This window comes from Microcaecilia unicolor, chromosome 9 (genome assembly GCF_901765095.1).
Source record: "Microcaecilia unicolor chromosome 9, aMicUni1.1, whole genome shotgun sequence".
Taxonomy (NCBI): Eukaryota; Metazoa; Chordata; class Amphibia; order Gymnophiona; family Siphonopidae; genus Microcaecilia; species Microcaecilia unicolor.
This window is the reverse complement of record NC_044039.1, coordinates 4,409,081-4,428,071: the sequence shown is the minus strand read 5'-3', so window position 1 is coordinate 4,428,071 and position 18,991 is coordinate 4,409,081. Positions and strand designations below refer to the sequence as shown.

General features: G+C 42.7%; 1 protein-coding gene across 1 annotated transcript; it reads left to right on the top strand.

Moving 5' to 3' along the window:
- Window positions 1–1,049: 1,049 nt before the first annotated feature.
- On the top strand, window positions 1,050–17,818 carry FGF6 (fibroblast growth factor 6). Its single transcript, XM_030214905.1, is given in 4 exon segments — window positions 1,050–1,240; window positions 1,242–1,591; window positions 2,730–2,833; window positions 17,313–17,818. Coding segments are annotated over 4 exon segments (822 nt in total). The 3' UTR covers window positions 17,490–17,818.
- The last annotated feature ends 1,173 nt before the right edge of the window (window positions 17,819–18,991 follow it).

The window sequence follows — 18,991 nt, the reverse complement described above, 5'->3', positions numbered from 1 at the left end:
TTGACGTTTGGATTTTGCCAGGGTGGGGAGTTTAGCTTTGCTATGGACCAAGTGATCTTCTTATGTGGCTGGTGACAGTGTAGTAGTTTTTGACCTGTTACATGGCAGGTTTTGTATTATTATTATTTTTTAAAATTTCTTTTATATCTCCTACATTCAGATACAGCAGCTATTTCCTTGTTCCTTGAGGCCTTACAATCTGAGTTTGTCCCTGAGGCAATGGAGGCTTAAGTGACTTGCCCAAGGTTACAAGGAGCAGCAGCGGGATTTGAACTGGGTTCCCTGGTTCTTAAGCTGCTGCTCTAACCACCAGGCCCCTATCATATCATTGTTGTATGCGGGTACAAACTAGCAGGAATATTATGAAATAACAACTGACCCCCCTCCCCCCACCAGCTTTAAGGGCCTCAAGATTTCAGCCAATATGTTAAATCAGTTGAGTGAGTCCAGGACAGAGAGGACCCAGGACTCTACAACCTCTCTGGAGCCCTTGCAGACAGATAAATTCTCTCTCCCCCTGTCCTAGAAACAGAAAATTGAAGGCACATAAATCCCCTATGGCCTATGCAGTCTGCTCATCCAGGCCATCTACTCACCCTATCAGAGATCATATGTACTTGAATTCTGCTTTCACTATCCTTATGTAAACCTAGCAAGCGGCTGCCGAGGAAGGGCTGGAAGGCTTGTCATTACTCCCTGGTGAGCTGCAGTACTGTTTTTACACCTTCCTCGCTAAATAAGGATGTTGACTGCCAGGCATACCAGCACTGGACCAATTTGGAGCCTGCAAAGGCCCCTTCACATTCAATAACCACTGCTGGCCGTCCAATGAATGTCTGCAGCACCTCCTCTCCCATATGAGACCATCTATCAGTCTACCCTGTGCTGTGACAGCAGGTTAGTGTCACAGGGCACTGCTGCCTGACTGGGTTACCTTTGGAAGTTCTGAATGTCAGTATGATGCCGTGGGGTGGGACAAAGGCTGGGCTATAAAGATAGGCCATGCAAATATAGCTCGGCAGCCCACAAGAGAGCAAAAGCAACAAAAGATGGTCCCCACCACCCTGACCTCTACTGCTGCCCTCTTTCTGTTCTCCACTCAACTTTCCCCGTGCTTTCATTTCATGTCAGTGGTCTTTATCTGCCTTCCAAAAATAAGCCGGGGTCACCATGCTGCGGGGAGGAAAATAAGATGGGCGATATTTTTAGGGCCATCAATTCTGACCACGTGCCCAGGGGATGAACCGGATGGTCATTGCACAAAGGCTACTCATCAGTATGTCCTTCGAGGTTGGCACCCACTGGACACTACCTGCTGTGGTTCTCCTGGGCTTCCTGGCTGGGATTGTGCCATCGTACCCTCTTCTTCCCAAAGGATCTAACGGGACGCTGCTGGAGAGGGGATGGGATTCTCTGCTGTCCAGGTCTTTGGCTGGCGTGTCGGGAGAGAGATTCACCGTGAACTGGGAGAGTGACTATTTACTGGGGATTAAGAGGCTACGGAGACTGTACTGCAATGTGGGCATTGGGTTTCACCTGCAGATCCTACCAGACGGAGGGATAAGTGGGGTCCACAGCGAAAGCCAATACAGTGAGTTCTGGCTCGGAAAGGCGAGCAATAAATGTCACATCAGCCTGGATAATTACTGAGGATTGTGGTTACGAACACAAATGCTCAGCTTTTTATTCTGACGCTAAGCAACACCTGTTGTCTTTTAAAAGTCCTTAGAATCATTTAGTACGAGAACTCCAGGCTCAAACACGTCCTGAATGCTTTGCCATAATTAGATTCCATTTTATTTTTACTCCTGCTTTCCTTAATGGACGGGAAAGAAGGAAAGGGTTTGCAGTTTGGAACTGGACCCATTTCTCCAAGTCGTTCTTTCCCCTCTAAAACTTGCCACAGCTTTTTGGCACCAGGTAGAATGCACTGCGAGGTCGTTGCCATTCGCACAATGCACTAAATCTGTTTCGCTTATCAGTACAGCTTTCTTAGATGGAGGTTTTAATAACTGTGTGCTGGAATGCAGTGGGCTGTTGCACGGGCATGCTCTTATATGCATGTTACAGATGGCTGTAGACACTCACGTGAAATGTTGAGAGTATGGAGGGTTTTGCTTTTTTTATAGCTTCCCCTCCCCCACCCCCAAAATGCAGATTTGAAACTACTTTTGAACTACTAAGGGGCCCTTTCGCCAAAATGGAGTTACTGCCCGGTTACCGTTTGGCTCTTGCGGTAATTTCATTTTTGGTGCGCGTCCGATACACCTGTCTGGAAAAATAATTTTTATTTTCGGATGCATGTATTGGATGCGTGCAGGTCATTTCCGCCCGGTTACCGCGTGAGTCTTTACTGCTAGGTCAATGGCTGGCGGTAAGGTCACAGACCCAAAATGGACGTGCTGCACTTTTGATTTTGCCGCACGTCCAGTTTTGGCAAAAATTTTCAAAAAGGCCTTTTTTACAGGCATGCTGAAAAATGGATCGGCACGCGCCCAAAACCCAAACCTACACTACCGCAAGCCATTTTTCAGCGCACCTTAGTAAAAGGACCCCTAAGAATGGTAATCAGTGACCACCACCCCCCCAAACACACACACACTTTTCTTAAAGTTTTTCTTATAAAGGGGAGGCCCCTTACCTGGGTAGCAGCATCAGTGAAATAAAGAGCCTTCTTCTCCTGTCTGCGCGGATGTCGTGTAACATGTAATGTGTTTTCATTTACCCAGGTCTCTTAGAAATATCCACGGTGGAACAGGGTTTCGTTAGCCTGTACAGTGTGAAAAGCAAATTCTTTTTAGCGATGAACAGCAAAGGCAGATTATACGCATCGGTGAGTAGAGAGCATGATATGGGAGGCAGAGCTCGGGTACAGAATCCGGGGGGGGGGGGGAGGGGGGAGGAGGAGAGGGATGTTTCAGAGACCGCTGTGGAATAAGATGTAGCTGTACAAGAATCACCTTTCAAAACTGTAGTCAAGATGAGGGGAACATTATTTTACCCCTCACCTCCTTCAGTATTACCCACCGAGGCCAAGAGTTTATACATTTCTTTATTTATTTTAAAACTTATAGTCCTCATACAACCTATGCGGATTCCAAAAAAGACCACACTACACATTCCGACACACAGGACATTGCACAGTTACACTAATATTGCACTGAACTGCAGCTACAGGGAGAGCTGGCAAAATGTTTTTATCTCTCACGAAGCCGTGTTGGGAAAGATAATGCCACCCCTAGCTAAGGACAAGCAGCCTCTTTCCAGAGATGTGTCCATGTGTATCCGCAGTCTATGAACTTGCATCCAGAAAAAAAAGACCCCAGCCAGAATCTTCATGTTGCCCCCTTCTCTCCCCCCATCTTTCATGTTGATATGATACCAACCTGAAAGGATTTTTTTTAACTTAAGGGGGAGGACACAGGGACACACAAACACACGTGTGCACGCACACACACACAGGATGTCATACGCCTTCTTTCCTTTAGGAAAATAGGGTTAAAAATAGGAAAATGGATGTTCCCGAGTCAAAAGGACCCACCTTGCTAAAAGAAAGAAAGAAAGAAAACAATTGAAATAGAACTGTATTATTTCTAGTCCGCCCTTACAATACAATAATGTCCCTGAATGTAACTGATCTTGAGCTACTACTGAAAAACGGGTGAACTAAATCCAAATAAATAAGAAACTCAGTATGGTGCAGACCGTTTGCAAATCCAGGTCTTATAAACGCTATCCAGTGCAGCAACTGATATCAATACAAGACACAATTATGAAATTCTATCCAAAGGAATGCAAAATTTAAAAAACACAAAGAAAATTACCCTAAAATAGGATTGCAGCTCAGACTGGTTTCCAGGATTTCCCCAATGAATATTTATGAGGTCTATTTGCATGCACTGCCTCCTTTGTGTGCAAAGAGATCTCATGAATATTCATTGGGGAAATCCTGAAAATCCAACTGGGTGCAGCCCTCGAGGACCAAGGCTGCCCAACACTGCCCTAAAATGAAATGTAAACAGAAGATGGAAGCTTCCTCAGCCCACAGTGACAGAGCTAAGGAACTGGCTAGTAGTGGCCAAAGTTGTAACATAGGCAACCGAGACCCCTCGGGCCAAAGGGTATTCCTGATATTGCATAAAAACACAAGGGACACATGGTATTTTCTTCACATGGCACAACTTGGCTGCAGCGTTATTTTAAATACAGACATCACAAACATTATAACCCTGGGTATACTACTACTTACTACTACTACTACTGCTTAACATTTCTAGAGCGCTACTAGGTTTACGCAGCACTGTACAGTTTAACAAAGAAGGACAGTCCCTGCTCAAAAGAGCTTACAATCTAAAGGACGAAATGTCAAGTTGGGGCAGTCTAGATTTCCTGAATATGGTATGGTGGTTAGTTGCTGAAGGCGACATTGAAGAGGTGGGCTTTGAGCAAGGATTTGAAGATGGGCAGGGAGGGGGCCTGGCGAATGGGCTCAGGGAGTATACCCAAGCCAATCACCTTCCGGCTTAGTAGCCAACCCAGTCCGCCGTCATAGCAAGACTGACCAATCGTAAACCGAACTCCCCGCCGCACAGCAAGGGAGCTCAACCGTAAGCGCAGCTATCCCAGCTGCCTAGCTTACACCCTCAGGCTTGGGTACCCCGCCAAAGCTGCGACAAATATATACAGGTACAAATCCACATTAATTCGGGAGGGGGGGCTGGGTGCAGGCTGATGCCCGGACGTCGGTCTCACACACATCCAGCCTTGCCAGATGTTTACCAGAGACAGGAGAGAAATTTGTTAATACTCAATAGCATCTGGAAATTCATCCTGCACACAGCCAGTTCATCCAGCTGTATCTTACAAGACTATTACTGTTATCCAGGAACAAATGCAGAATCGTTGTCAGAGTGTAAGAGAGCAGCAAGATCTTCTGGGTTCAAATCCCAGCTTTGTCACTGCTTCTGTGGGACCTTGGGGCTGCTCAGCTCAGCTCATCTGTCCTCTGCTTGGGGAATATTAGGATTGCTAAAGAAGCAGATAAATGAGCGACTATTCGTTTTAATGTGGAGGAAAAGCAAACTGCATGAAGGTGGTGGCGACTCGTCCAGAGCCACACAGAGAGACGTGGGCAGCTGGGACTGGAATTCACTGATTCCCGGTTCACAAGGACCCATTTGTCTTCTCCTCTGTCACAGAGAGCCACCTCTAAACTAATTTATGGAAGTGTGGAGGATTGGTCACTGGCAATGGCCATCTTAGGAGAAGCTCTGTGCACTGCAGCAGCCCCAGTGCCCTTACAAGTCCAGGCAGAGGGCTCCACTTAACCTTCTTAAAATTGGGAAGCATCCATGCGTGTTGACCATCAAAACAATGGTAATGCCACAGTTTTGGATGAATTATTTGTTAGTTGATTTAATTCTGCCCTTTTCCTCTACTGACAGTTCAGAGCAAATTACAGATCAATACAACAAAAAATACCATTCAGAGTAAAGCAGTAAAAAAAATAATCATTATATTAAAACAATGCCATAAATAAAACATACAAACATAAAAGAACCTTCATTCATCTTTCTAAAAGCTTGCCTTAAAACGGAGAGAAGAGTCAAGCTTTACATGGCATCGGAAAAGGACACAATCAATTTCTGATTTCAAAGTCATTGGTAACATAAGAGGGCATGGGACTGGCATGTGGGATATCTGAGGGAGAGGAAGGGATTGTAGATGGTGTGGATGGGTAGACTGTGGTCCCTATGTGCTGTCATTTTATGTGTTTCAATGAAGTGGAAACTAAGCCACCAAAAGTATAACAGATACACAAGGAGCATGAAAGATCATACTTGGATCTACAGTGGGGGAAATAAGTATTTGATCCCTTGCTGATTTTGTAAGTTTGCCCACTGACAAAGACATGAGCAGCCCATAATTGAAGGGTAGGTTATTGGTAACAGTGAGAGATAGCACATCACAAATTAAATCCGGAAATCACATTGTGGAAAGTATATGAATTTATTTGCATTCTGCAGAGGGAAATAAGTATTTAATCCCTCTGGCAAACAAGACCTAATACTTGGTGGCAAAACCCTTGTTGGCAAGCACAGCGGTCAGACGTCTTCTGTAGTTGATGATGAGGTTTGCACACATGTCAGGAGGAATTTTGGTCCACTCCTCTTTGCAGATCATCTCTAAATCATTAAGAGTTCTGGGCTGTCGCTTGGCAACTCGCAGCTTCAGCTCCCTCCATAAGTTTTCAATGGGATTAAGGTCTGGTGACTGGCTAGGCCACTCCATGACCCTAATGTGCTTCTTCCTGAGCCACTCCTTTGTTGCCTTGGCTGTATGTTTTGGGTCATTGTCGTGCTGGAAGACCCAGCCACGACCCATTTTTAAGGCCCTGGCAGAGGGAAGGAGGTTGTCACTCAGAATTGTACGGTACATGGCCCCATCCATTCTCCCATTGATGCGGTGAAGTAGTCCTGTGCCCTTAGCAGAGAAACACCCCCAAAACATAACATTTCCACCTCCATGCTTGACAGTGGGGACGGTGTTCTTTGGGTCATAGGCAGCATTTCTCTTCCTCCAAACACGGCGAGTTGAGTTCATGCCAAAAAGCTCAATTTTTGTCTCATCTGACCACAGCACCTTCTCCCAATCACTCTCGGCATCATCCAGGTGTTCACTGGCAAACTTCAGACAGGCCGTCACATGTGCCTTCCGGAGCAGGGGGACCTTGCGGGCACTGCAGGATTGCAATCCGTTATGTCGTAATGTGTTACCAATGGTTTTCGTGGTGACAGTGGTCCCAGCTGCCTTGAGATCATTGACAAGTTCCCCCCTTGTAGTTGTAGGCTGATTTCTAACCTTCCTCATGATCAAGGATACCCCACGAGGTGAGATTTTGCGTGGAGCCCCAGATCTTTGTCGATTGACAGTCATTTTGTACTTCTTCCATTTTCTTACTATGGCACCAACAGTTGTCTCCTTCTCGCCCAGCGTCTTACTGATGGTTTTGTAGCCCATTCCAGCCTTGTGCAGGTGTATGATCTTGTCCCTGACATCCTTAGACAGCTCCTTGCTCTTGGCCATTTTGTAGAGGTTAGAGTCTGACTGATTCACTGAGTCTGTGGACAGGTGTCTTTCATACAGGTGACCATTGCCGACAGCTGTCTGTCATGCAGGTAACGAGTTGATTTGGAGCATCTACCTGGTCTGTAGGGGCCAGATCTCTTACTGGTTGGTGGGGGATCAAATACTTATTTCCCTCTGCAGAATGCAAATAAATTCATATACTTTCCACAATGTGATTTTCCGGATTTAATTTGTGATGTGCTATCTCTCACTGTTACCAATAACCTACCCTTCAATTATGGGCTGCTCATGTCTTTGTCAGTGGGCAAACTTACAAAATCAGCAAGGGATCAAATACTTATTTCCCCCACTGTATATCTTGTAAGGCTTGAAATGCTCAGCAAAGTAATTTAATTTTAACACGAGCAACCAGTGGGAGCCAATGAAGCATGTACAATAGTGTAACTTGGTCCTTGGACCATTGTGCATGATCTGAATCCTCTGAAAATGATCCAAACTTTTCTGTAGTAAAGCGCATTTCAAAAATCGAAATGGCTATTCAACCACAAGTTGCTATATCAGAGCCAGTCAGTAACAGCTGTCAATCAATCATCCAAGCGCCCCTGTATTGCAGGAACTGCTTTTGAACACTGTCAGCAGATATATAAACCACCAAAAGATCTAATAAATCATAGCAAGAGAATGCATATAAACATTAGACTGAACTGGGAAGAGTACCAATCCTTGTGGTACATCAAACATTCCTGATTTAGGTGGACAAGCTGATCCCCGAGAAAACACAAAAATGTCCTGTCATGTACAAACTTCTGATACCAGGGTATAATCACACGTAAGGTGCCTGAAGTGCAAAGGCTTTCAAAAGAATATTGCACTGGACTGCATTGAACGCCACAGACACATCCACAGAATCAATAAACCAGATCCCCCATGATCCAGCGCTCAACACGGATGAGCCACCAGGACAGTAAGCGTGCTTCTGGGCTGAAACCAACAGAAAACCCTGATCGAATAGGATCCAAAGTCCACACTGGACCCAAAATTGAACCATGACACGCGATTCAATAATCTTTACAATAACTGGGGGATTAAAGACGGGTCAAAAATGATCCACCTTCCCAAAATCCCTCTTATGCTTTTTAGGATTGGGGAAATGAGCTTGGTAGCTAGTGGCCTGCATTATGGGAGGAAACCGGTATCTGGGTCAAATAAGAAATCACATCCTTTGAGAGATGGGAGTGTGACCGAGCGGAGCAGCAGCAAATCATGTAACAACCCTTAGCAAAACAATGACCAAGTCTCACAATCTCCTCATGAGAAGGGAGAAAACAAGAAAACCAATCTGAAAAATCTTTCAAGGTTCCTTCATCCAGAACCACCACCTCCAAGAGACAAACAAATATCTGTTGACACAAAAAGGGTTTCTAGAGTGTCCAGATCTGGACCTTATCTAAAGGAAAGAGACCTCTGAGGCTCCTCCAGGACCTCCTTAATAACACGGGCTCGAACTCTGAGATTGCACAATACGCATGGCATAATAACACCAATCATTTATTAAAATTAGGTTTCCTAAGTATCTTATCAAAAACTGATCCCATTCTAGTCTCCGAAGCTTCGTCTTGAGATCTAAGGGGTTCTTTTACCAAAATGTGTGAATTTCCTGCATGCTAAGCCCATATTGTATGTGGCAGTATTTGAAGGAGTTTTTGGTTTCTTTTTCCAGGTCCTATGCTAATTTTTCTATTAGCAAACGGGACTTGCAAAAATAATAATAATAATGCAGAAGCATTTATTGCCTCCTCTCTCTTTAGGAAGCGGTAAATGCTCCCATGTTAAGTCCACATTATCCAGTTAGCACACGCTGCATCATTCATTCCCCACCCACGGCTCAACCCCTCCTGAAAAAAATTAGAAAGAAAACTGCATGATTAGTGTGCTGACAGGAAAATTACTTCAAAATACTTTAAACTGTTTTGTGTTAAGCCTTTTTTCTGCATTAACCTCGCATTAACGTCTAAAACTGCCCCATACAAGCAGCCCAAGATCAGGAAGGAAATGGCCTAAACATTTAGATGAAAGACCAGAAACATGTCACTCATCCACCATATGCTAAGAAACCCTACTCTAGTCTTCTAACATATTCTCCAAAGACTTAACTCTTAAGTCAGTAGAGAAATTTAGCATCGATTTACCAAATTTCAAAAGATCCAAGTTACCCCAACCCCTTGATACAGGTTACAACATATCTTTATGCACCATAGGTCACTGCATAATAATTTTGAGACTTGCAATGATGTAACACTTCCTGGAACTAAAAGCTGCTCTGTAGTTACACACATCACCGATAGATCTAAAGTACTGTTTACTCTTTCCAAAAATACTAGGACTAGGGGGCATGCGATGAAGCTACAAAGTAGTAAATTTAAAACGAATCGGAGAAAATCTTCCTTCATTCAACGTGTAATTAAACTCTGGAATTCGTTGCCAGAGAATGTGGTAAAGGCGGTTAGCTTAGCAGAGTTTAAAAAAGGTTTGGACTGCTTCCTAAAGGAAAAGTCTATAGACCATTATTAAAATGGGGAAAATCCACTGCTTATTTCTGGAGTAAGCAGCTAAAATGCTTTGTACGTTTTTGGGATCTTGCTGGGTATTTGTGACCTGGATTAGCCACTGTTGGAAACAGGATGCTGGGCTTGATGGACCTTTGGTCTGTCCCAGTATGGCAATACTTATGTACTTATGTACTATGTACCAAAAAACCCTTAGAATGTGTAAAAAAAAATTAATACCTTCCAAATCTGGCATATCAAAAGACTGAGCAAAGCTTTTCACCATTGTAATGAACATTAAAGTCATGAAACACCATAGAGGGGGGAAATCTAAGAGCCACTAAATCAAACAAGGCCTCACCCCTCAAAACAGATGCACCGAGAGGAATGCACAACAGCTCCTGTAGTGATAAATCTATTGAAGTAGAATTCAAAATCTGCATGTGAAGGGATGGGACTGAACCTAAATATAACTGCCATCCCTCCTCCATGTTTACACAATCTCTGCTAGCATTAAATAGAATAACCCAGGACACCATTGATGCCAAACAGGCCCCTCCCCCTCAGAAATTTTCAATTTCTGCCTCAAACTAAAGTTGAAGATTATGATCGCTGATGAAATGATGTAGAATCAAGTTTTTGTTCTGCAACGAATGCACATTGACATAAGCACAACTAAAACTAACTTTTCACCCCAATATTACCATCAGCAATCGGTACTGGTAACAGTCCCCAGAGCAAACCTTTAGTCCTTCAATGGCTAATAAATATTGGGGTGGGCTCCCTAAATTTAGGCCCAACCTTCCCTTGTATCATTTTTGCCACCCTTCTCTGCACCTTTTCTGATTCCACTATGTCTTTTTTGAGATGCGGTGACCAGATTTGCACACAGTATTCAAGGTGCGGTCGCACCACGGAGCGATACAAAGGCATTATAACGTCCTCGGTTTTGATTTCTATTGCTTAGTCTGTTTGCTTTGTTAGCTGCCACTGCACACTGAGCATATCAATGATGACACCTAGATCCTTTTCCTGGTCGGTGACTCCTAATGTGGATCCTTGCATGATGTAGCTATAGTTTGGGTTCCTCTTTCCCATGTGCATCACTTTTTCACTTGCTCACATTAAACATCATCTGCCATTTGGATGCCAAGTTTCCCAATATCATAATGTCCTTTTGCAATTTTTCCACAATCCTCTTGTAATTTAACAAGTTAGTTAACTTTGTGTCATCAGTAAATTCAATTACCTCACTAGTTATTCCTATCTCTAGGTCATTTATAAATATGTTAAAAAGCAGCGGTCCCAGCAACCCCTAGGGAACCCCACTAACTACCCTTCTCCATTGAGAATACTGACCATTTAACCCTACTCTCTGTTTTTTATCGTTTAACCAGTTTTTAATCCACAATAGAACACTACCTCCTATCCCATGACTCTCCAATTTCCTCTGGAGTCTTTCATGAGATACTTTGTCAAACACCTTCTCAAAATCCAGATACACAATATCAACCGGTTCCCCTTTATCCACATGTTTGTTCACCCCTTCAAAGAAATGTAGTAGATTGGTGAGGCAAGATTTCCCATCACTAAATCCATGTTGGATTTCTCTCATTAATCCATGTTTATGTATATGTTCTGTGATTATGTTCTTTGTAATAGGTTTGGGCAAGAGTGACAGGGCTATTGATGAGGAGGGGCCAAAGAGATCTCAGGACAGAAGGTTTTGCACAGCCCTGCTGTATTCATTCAAACCTTGAGAAATTTCAGGACCCTGTTATTTTTGTGCATGCAGGACACTCGATCTCCTGGAATTATTTTCAGTTAGGAGTTGACAAATAATCTCCCAGTACCTGTGTTAATGCTGGCTCTCTCCCTGCCTGGGACGCTGTAAATCCAGAAAGCTGCTGGAGGGTGGACTCAGATGCTGCTGAAGCCAGAAGCTCTACACCAACCCCCCCTCCCTTTTGATCACAATAATAGATAAGGTGGACCCAAAACTGTACACCTAAAATGAGAGCTGCATGTAAAAAGCTCTCTCCACTTTCACCATACGTGTCTCTCCTGTGGATCTAGGAGCAAAGTATTACAAGGAATAATTATGTGAGAAACCGCAGGCTGACATGACCACTTCTCACCATAAAAACCCGCATCAAGGGGATATATTTATAAAACAGTAAACAAATGCAAATAAAGCTCAGCTGGGGCCTGGTTTGGCCTGATTTGCAGAGTTCTGCTCCTTAAGGAACACTTGCACCGTGAACACAGTAGAGAGGAACTGAAGTTCAAGGTGGCTGTTTGAACTTTTTAGATTCAGACAACTCAGAAGACTGTCCTTCCCTCCCTCCACAGGCACCATCTGAGCGCCCCTAGTATCCCAGTGATTCTGTTCTTGAAGTTTCCACCTTGGCAAGTCAAAATTTAACTTCAGTAAGTGCAAAAACTGAATTTAGGATCAGAATTAAACCAAACTGAGCTTGATTTTCTACCCAGCTCTGCTAAGACATGTGAGATTGGAGGATGGACAGTTCTGATGTAGTGATCTGACCATGGACTTGCAATGATGTGACACTTCCTGAAACTAAAAGCTGCTCTGCAGTCACACACATCACCAGTAGATCTAAAGTGCTGAATACTCTTTCCAATGGATAGAAAAGGAATTGAGTTCACCATGGATCTATCCACCTCATTCTTCACCCATGCCTCCTCCTCTACCAAGCCAGTTTGAAACCAGCTTGAACCATTGGCAATGGTCTTAACATACATCTAGATTTGATTTGAGAATTACGTGAGAAATGGCATATTCACAAGCGCCAGGCATGTCTTTACTACATACCACCAAAATATAAAATGAAACTAGATTGAATTATATCTTCAGGACCTCAGTGTAGAAATTCAATGGATGTTAGATTCTCGTTCCAACGAGACTCATTTCCCCTTTGTCACTGGTCCATTTTTAAATTAATTTTATGAAAAATAGAAAAAAATTTAGTTTAATCTCTCTTGTTAAATCTATGAAGGTTCTTTTCAAAAGTTCAACCTCTCATAAATCTATGAAGATTCTTACTGATAATGAGTCAAAAAAGACTTATCTGATCGTGTTGGCTGGGGAATTGCTCTTCCAACATGAAATCATGTTTTACCGTATGTTTCTTCAAGGAACCCCCCCCCCCCCCCCCAAGAAAAAAAAACCAAAAACTTTATATCAATCATTATCAATAGAAATCAAACAAAATAAAACATGGAAAAGAAAATAAGATGATACCTTTTTTATTGGACATAACTTAATACATTTCTTGATTAGCTTTCGAAGGTTGCCCTTCTTCCTCAGATCGGAAATAAGCAAATGTTGGTAGATGACAGTATATATAAGTGAAACATCAAAGCATTCCAGTGATAGTCTAACAGGGTGGGGGTGGATAGGTGAGAGGATGGTGATAAATAGAGCAATACAACTTTATGGTTTATAATTGACGAAGAAGGGCAACCTTCGAAAGCTAATCAAGAAATGTATTAAGTTATGTCCAATAAAAAAGGTATCATCTTATTTTCTTTTCCATGTTTTATTTTGTTTGATTTCTATTCATAACCTTTAAGAGTGGACTAACATGGCTACCACACCTCTCTACTTATATATCAATCATAAAATCCTCCCTCCAAAAATACTTCACATGAGGGGAAGATTTCACAGACAATAGTTGTACATATGTGAGCAAAGGTTTTTATCACCGTCCTAGCCAGACCCATCCTACTGACCAGACCTGCTCCGTTGTCAAGATAGCAGCGGTGTTTTTCATTGTATTTTGACTGGTGGGCTCAAATCAGATGATCGCTGTAAAATTCATTAGAAAAGCACCACTGCTATCTTGACAATGGAGCAGGTCTGGTTGGCAGGATCCGTCTGGCTAAAACGATAGTAAAAACCTTTGCAAACATATTTATTTATTTATTAGGCTTTATTTACCGTCTTTTTGAAGGAATTCACTCAAGTCGGTGTACAGTAAGAATAAATCAAACATGAGCAATAGACAATTACAACAGTAAAAATATTCAAAAACAATACAAAGTATGGCATGGTATACTATAAGTACATAAGTACATAAGTAGTGCCATACTGGGAAAGACCAAAGGTCCATCTAGCCCAGCATCCTGTCACCGACAGTGGCCAATCCAGGTCAAGGGCACCTGGCACGCTCCCCAAACGTAAAAACATTCCAGACAAGTTATACCTAAAAATGCGGAATTTTTCCAAGTCCATTTAATAGCGGTCTATGGACTTGTCCTTTAGGAATCTATCTAACCCCTTTTTAAACTCCGTCAAGCTAACCGCCCGTACCACGTTCTCCAGCAACGAATTCCAGAGTCTAATTACACGTTGGGTGAAGAAACATTTTCTCCGATTCGTTTTAAATTTACCACACTGTAGCTTCAACTCATGCCCTCTAGTCCTAGTATTTTTGGATAGCGTGAACAGTCGCTTCACATCCACCCGATCCATTCCACTCATTATTTTATACACTTCTATCATATCTCCCCTCAGCCGTCTCTTCTCCAAGCTGAAAAGCCCTAGCCTTCTCAGCCTCTCTTCATAGGAAAGTCATCCCATCCCCACTATCATTTTCGTCGCCCTTCGCTGTACCTTTTCCAATTCTACTATATCTTTTTTGAGATACGGAGACCAGTACTGAACACAATACTCCAGGTGCTTTTCTATCAAACTAATGGATTTCTTATATGTTTTGTTGCTATTTTTAAGATGTAAACCGTTCTGTTTTGTGAATGCAGTAAATAAATAAGCGATGTATGTAGAACTGTCTATGAAATCTTCCCCTCATGTGAAGTATTTTTGGAGGGAGGATTTTATGATTGATACAAAGTTTGTGTTTTTTCCTAAGGTTTTTTTTCCTTGAAGCAGCATATGGGCGAAAAAAATGATTTCATGTCGGAAGTGGAATCCTCTAGCCGACATGATCAAATGAGTCTTTTTTGACTCATTATCAATAAGAATCTTTATGGATTTACAAGAGAGGTTGAGCTTCTGAAAAGAACCTTCATAGATTTAACAAGAGAGATTGAACTTTTGAAATTTTTTTTATATTTTTGATAACAAATTAATTTAAAAAATGGACTAGTGATGATAAAGGGGAAATGAGTCTGGTTGGAAAGACAATCTAACATCCATTGAGCTTCTTCACTGAGGTCCTGAAGATATAATTAAATCTAGTCTCATTTTATATTTTGGTGTTTGTTGATATTAGTGAGCCTTGATTTCAAATATATTAATGCCAATTTGAAAAGTAATTTTACTGCAAACCAGACACATCTCTAGTTTTCTAATGTATTCATAGTTTATTTAATTAAAAAATATTTACAGGCTGCCATTCCAAAAGTTCCAAGCCACTTACAACAAAAACATACACATTTCATAGCAAACAATGTCAACATTCACATCTACACCAATAACGTCATTTCCAGCCCTTCCCTTTACATGCCGAACAGGCAACTGAACAGAAGTGCCTGGAATCCCTTTCTGAAGGGTAATACAGATGGGTAATTGGGAAGGGGGCAAACTCGGAGCTGTGGGAGACATCCTGGGATGTGAGCTCAAGACTTCTTTCTGCCTGAGTGGGGTGGAATGGGTAAATGTAAGTTGATTGTTTTAGTCTTTCAAAAAGTACAAAGACTAGGGGCACACCTTGAAGTTACATGGTAACATACTTATCTATGGGATTGGTAGCATGGAATCCTTCTGCTGTTTGGGACTCCCGAATGTTGCTACTCTGGAATCCTGCTGCTCTTTGGGTTCTGGAATGTTGCTACTCTTTTTGGGATTCCGGAATGTTGCTATTATTAATAGTAAATAATATATGTTTACAATGACAGCACACTGCAAATCATGAGAGAATCTGGAAGTCCCTGAGGTCAGTAAAGGGGCCCTCAGAAAACAGCTGGTCTGATCTTTACTGAATTAGCAGTGAAGCAAGTGATTTATGGCTGGATGGACACTGGTGAAAGTGAGAGATTTATGGTTGCATGAACACTGGGGGACATCACATGTCTTCTGAAGAGACAGGATCCTCTCCTGAAAAATGGGAGTTGGGGGGGGGGGGGAGTCTCCTTTAAGTTTATATCAGAACCTGCTCTTAATTCTAAAGAAATGGCCAGACTCACAGCAGTCCAACCTGAAAGGGAGAAAAAGAGAAGTGTAACCTGGCCAGCTAAGATTGACCTCCCAAGGTGGCCAGAGGGACAATCTAGTGCAGACAGTAAAAGCTTATTAGAAAACAATTTTTATAGGGATTTATTTTAGAAGGATGAAGTCATCTTATAGTAACTTTCTTTCCAAATAGTCCTTTCTAGAAGAAAGCAGTTCTCAGGTTCACCATCACTATTTCTCGTGTTTATTGTGTCACAAGATGTACTGGACTGTATGGGGATGAATCTGTACATTGGTGTCCCAATGCAGCAGAGGGAATGCCAGATTTTTAATGGTATCGAGGTCTGTCTGTTTATGCCCAGCCAGTGGCAGTCGTAAGTGGGTTTTCTAGATGCATCAATCAGTGAGGAAAGGCTAAAGTGGTTAGGGCTCTTCAGCTTGGAGAAGAGACAGCTGAGGAGAGGGATATGATGGAGATCTATAAAATACTGAGTGGAGTGGAATGGGTAGACGTGAATCAGTTGTTTACCTTTCCCCAAAATACTAGGACTAGGGGACACGCAATGAAAATACAAAGTAGTAAATTTAAAACAAATCAGAGGAAATATTTCTTCACTCAACGTGTAATTAAACTCTGAAGTTCATTGCCAGAGAATGTGGTAAAAGCAGTTAGCTTAGTGGGGTTTAAAAAAGGTTTGGATAATAACTTCCTAAAAGAAAAGTCCATAAGCCATTATCAAGATGGGACTTGGGGAAAATCCACTGCTTATTTCTGTGATAAGCGGCATAAAATGTTTTGTACTGTTTTGGGATATTGCTGGGTACTTTATTTATTTTACTTATTTATTGGGGTCTATCAACCACCTTTATGAAGAGCTGATATTCAGCTGGCGGCAGTCAGCATTTTTCTGTCCGCTGCTGGCTGTATTCCCAGGATGTTCAATGCCAGGCCCTGTCCGGGCACCTGCATTGAATATCCACTTCTAGGTTGGCCACTAAAGCTTGTGCAGTTAAGTGCAATATTCAGCCCTTAACAGCATAAATGAACCACTTAAAGATAGGACCTACTTTATGTGCGTCCCAATTTAAGCGGTTATCTAATGCGGTCACGGGCTAAATATTGGAACTTAACTGCATAAGTGCCAACTCCACCCCTTGGAGCATTCACAAGTTAGGTGAAGTGCTGTTGAATATTAGCAGTTAAGTCCGGTGGAAATAACCCTTCCTTGGACACATACGAGGAATTTTCTCAAAATATTGGGGGTGCTGAAGCATCCACAGAGTCAGCTTCTATGGCAGTTAGCCACAGTTGGACAAGCAATTTAAACGGGCCGCAGCTTGACCTACCCATTTTAATAATTTTGAATATTGGCTGGACAGTTCCTACCCCATGGAGCTCACCATAGAGCCATACATGAGTCTTACATGACTACGGTGTACATGGAGTTAGGCTGGCCAGCACGCCTTGGCTCCCTTCCTACCCTGAGCTGCCATATCCATGAGTTTCTTTTCTCTTTCAGGCACATTTTCAAGATGAATGCAAGTTCAGGGAGGTGCTGCTACCCAACCACTACAACGCCTACGAATCCAAGGCCTATCGAGGGGCCTACATAGGACTGAGCAAACATGGCAGGGTGAAGAAAGGCCGCAAAATCTCCCCGGCCATGACCGTGACTCACTTCCTGCCTCGAATGTGATGACGAATAACTCAGAGTAGAACAGAAATGTATATTTAATTTTGCACATGTGAATACTCTCCCAGGTAAACTATTTATACCCATTTGTTCATATATGTATATTTGGGTAGATGTCTTTATACCAGATTCCATGATCCCATGAGTGTACTTTTGAGTGCTTGGTAATGGATCCAAGCAGCTAGTCTGGGAACTGCCACAGTGCACCAATCCAAATCATATTGGGCGTGCAATGGACGTGCTGCCGTATCTCAGATGATAGTGACCTTGTGTTTCACAAGCACTTATTTGGGTATAGAGAGACTGTACATAGCTAGGAAGAGATCACACAGGGCTGGAGGGTCAGATGAGACTTCTGCACCCCATCACATGGTAAAAGGGGTACCCCACCCCTCCTTAAAAAGAAACAATCGGCTTCGTAAGTGCAATTAATCCCACCCAGATCAGAAAGATGTTAGTATACTGGTGGGTAAAGGTAAGGTGTAGCTGAGAGGAGGTCAGTGGGGATCGGAGCGGTCAGCATCCCAGCAAAGATTCCAGCACTCCCCTTCCCCTCCCCATGTGCCTAACGGGATCCATGGCATAGGAACTAGATCTGTGCCTTCATTAAACTGTGTCCAGGGAGGTGTGATTTCTACTGTCTGTGAAACACCCAATCATTTTGAAATGATCCACGTGAATATGGTAACCAGGTTTCCGTTATCTAAGAAGAGGTTTAAACCACCCTCCGTCTTGCCTTGCTCTCAAGTTTTGATCCCCGGTGGTAGAGATTGTAATATGATTTTAAAACATTTTATACTGCCTTAGATAACGTTGTCTTTCATATTTTGGTGTTAGTGTTTGTCAGGGACTGAGTAAAGAAACCCCTCTCTGGTTGCACCCTGTCTCCTGTCAGGGGCTCCAGCTCTCTGAGCACCTCCTCCACCAAGCAGACCTTTGCAACAAATAGCAGTTATAAATAGGCGTATTTGAAGACAGCGCGCCATGGAGCCAGTGACGGTCCAGTGACCTTTCTTCAAGCAGTTGGATTCTGCAAAAGATGAGCATGCCGGCTCCAGGCCTCTGCTGCTTCTCAGATTGCATTCCTTGGGCTCTTTTATTTGTCCTTACTGTCCAGGTTTTAGAAATCTTTGGACTTTGCAGTGTGATATCTACCTGGGATTCTGATGGTGATCAGGACAGAAGCACCGCCAGCCCATCGTTAAATTCACAGTGACAAGAGAAAGCTCCTCAAAATCTTTAAATGCCAATGTCTTTTCAGAACAGAATCCCAAATGATAATGAAAAAAAAAGGACTCAGAGTTTTGCTCTAACTGTTATTTGAAAACATTCACCCCCAGTGCATTTAAGGCTGTGTCTGTGGCTGATCCATTGATCCAATTCAGGGGTTCTTAACACAGTCCTCAGAACACACCCAGCCAGTCAGGTTTTCAGGATACCCATATTGAATATGCATGAGATGAGATAAATTTGCATGCAATGGAGGCATTGTATGCAAATCTATT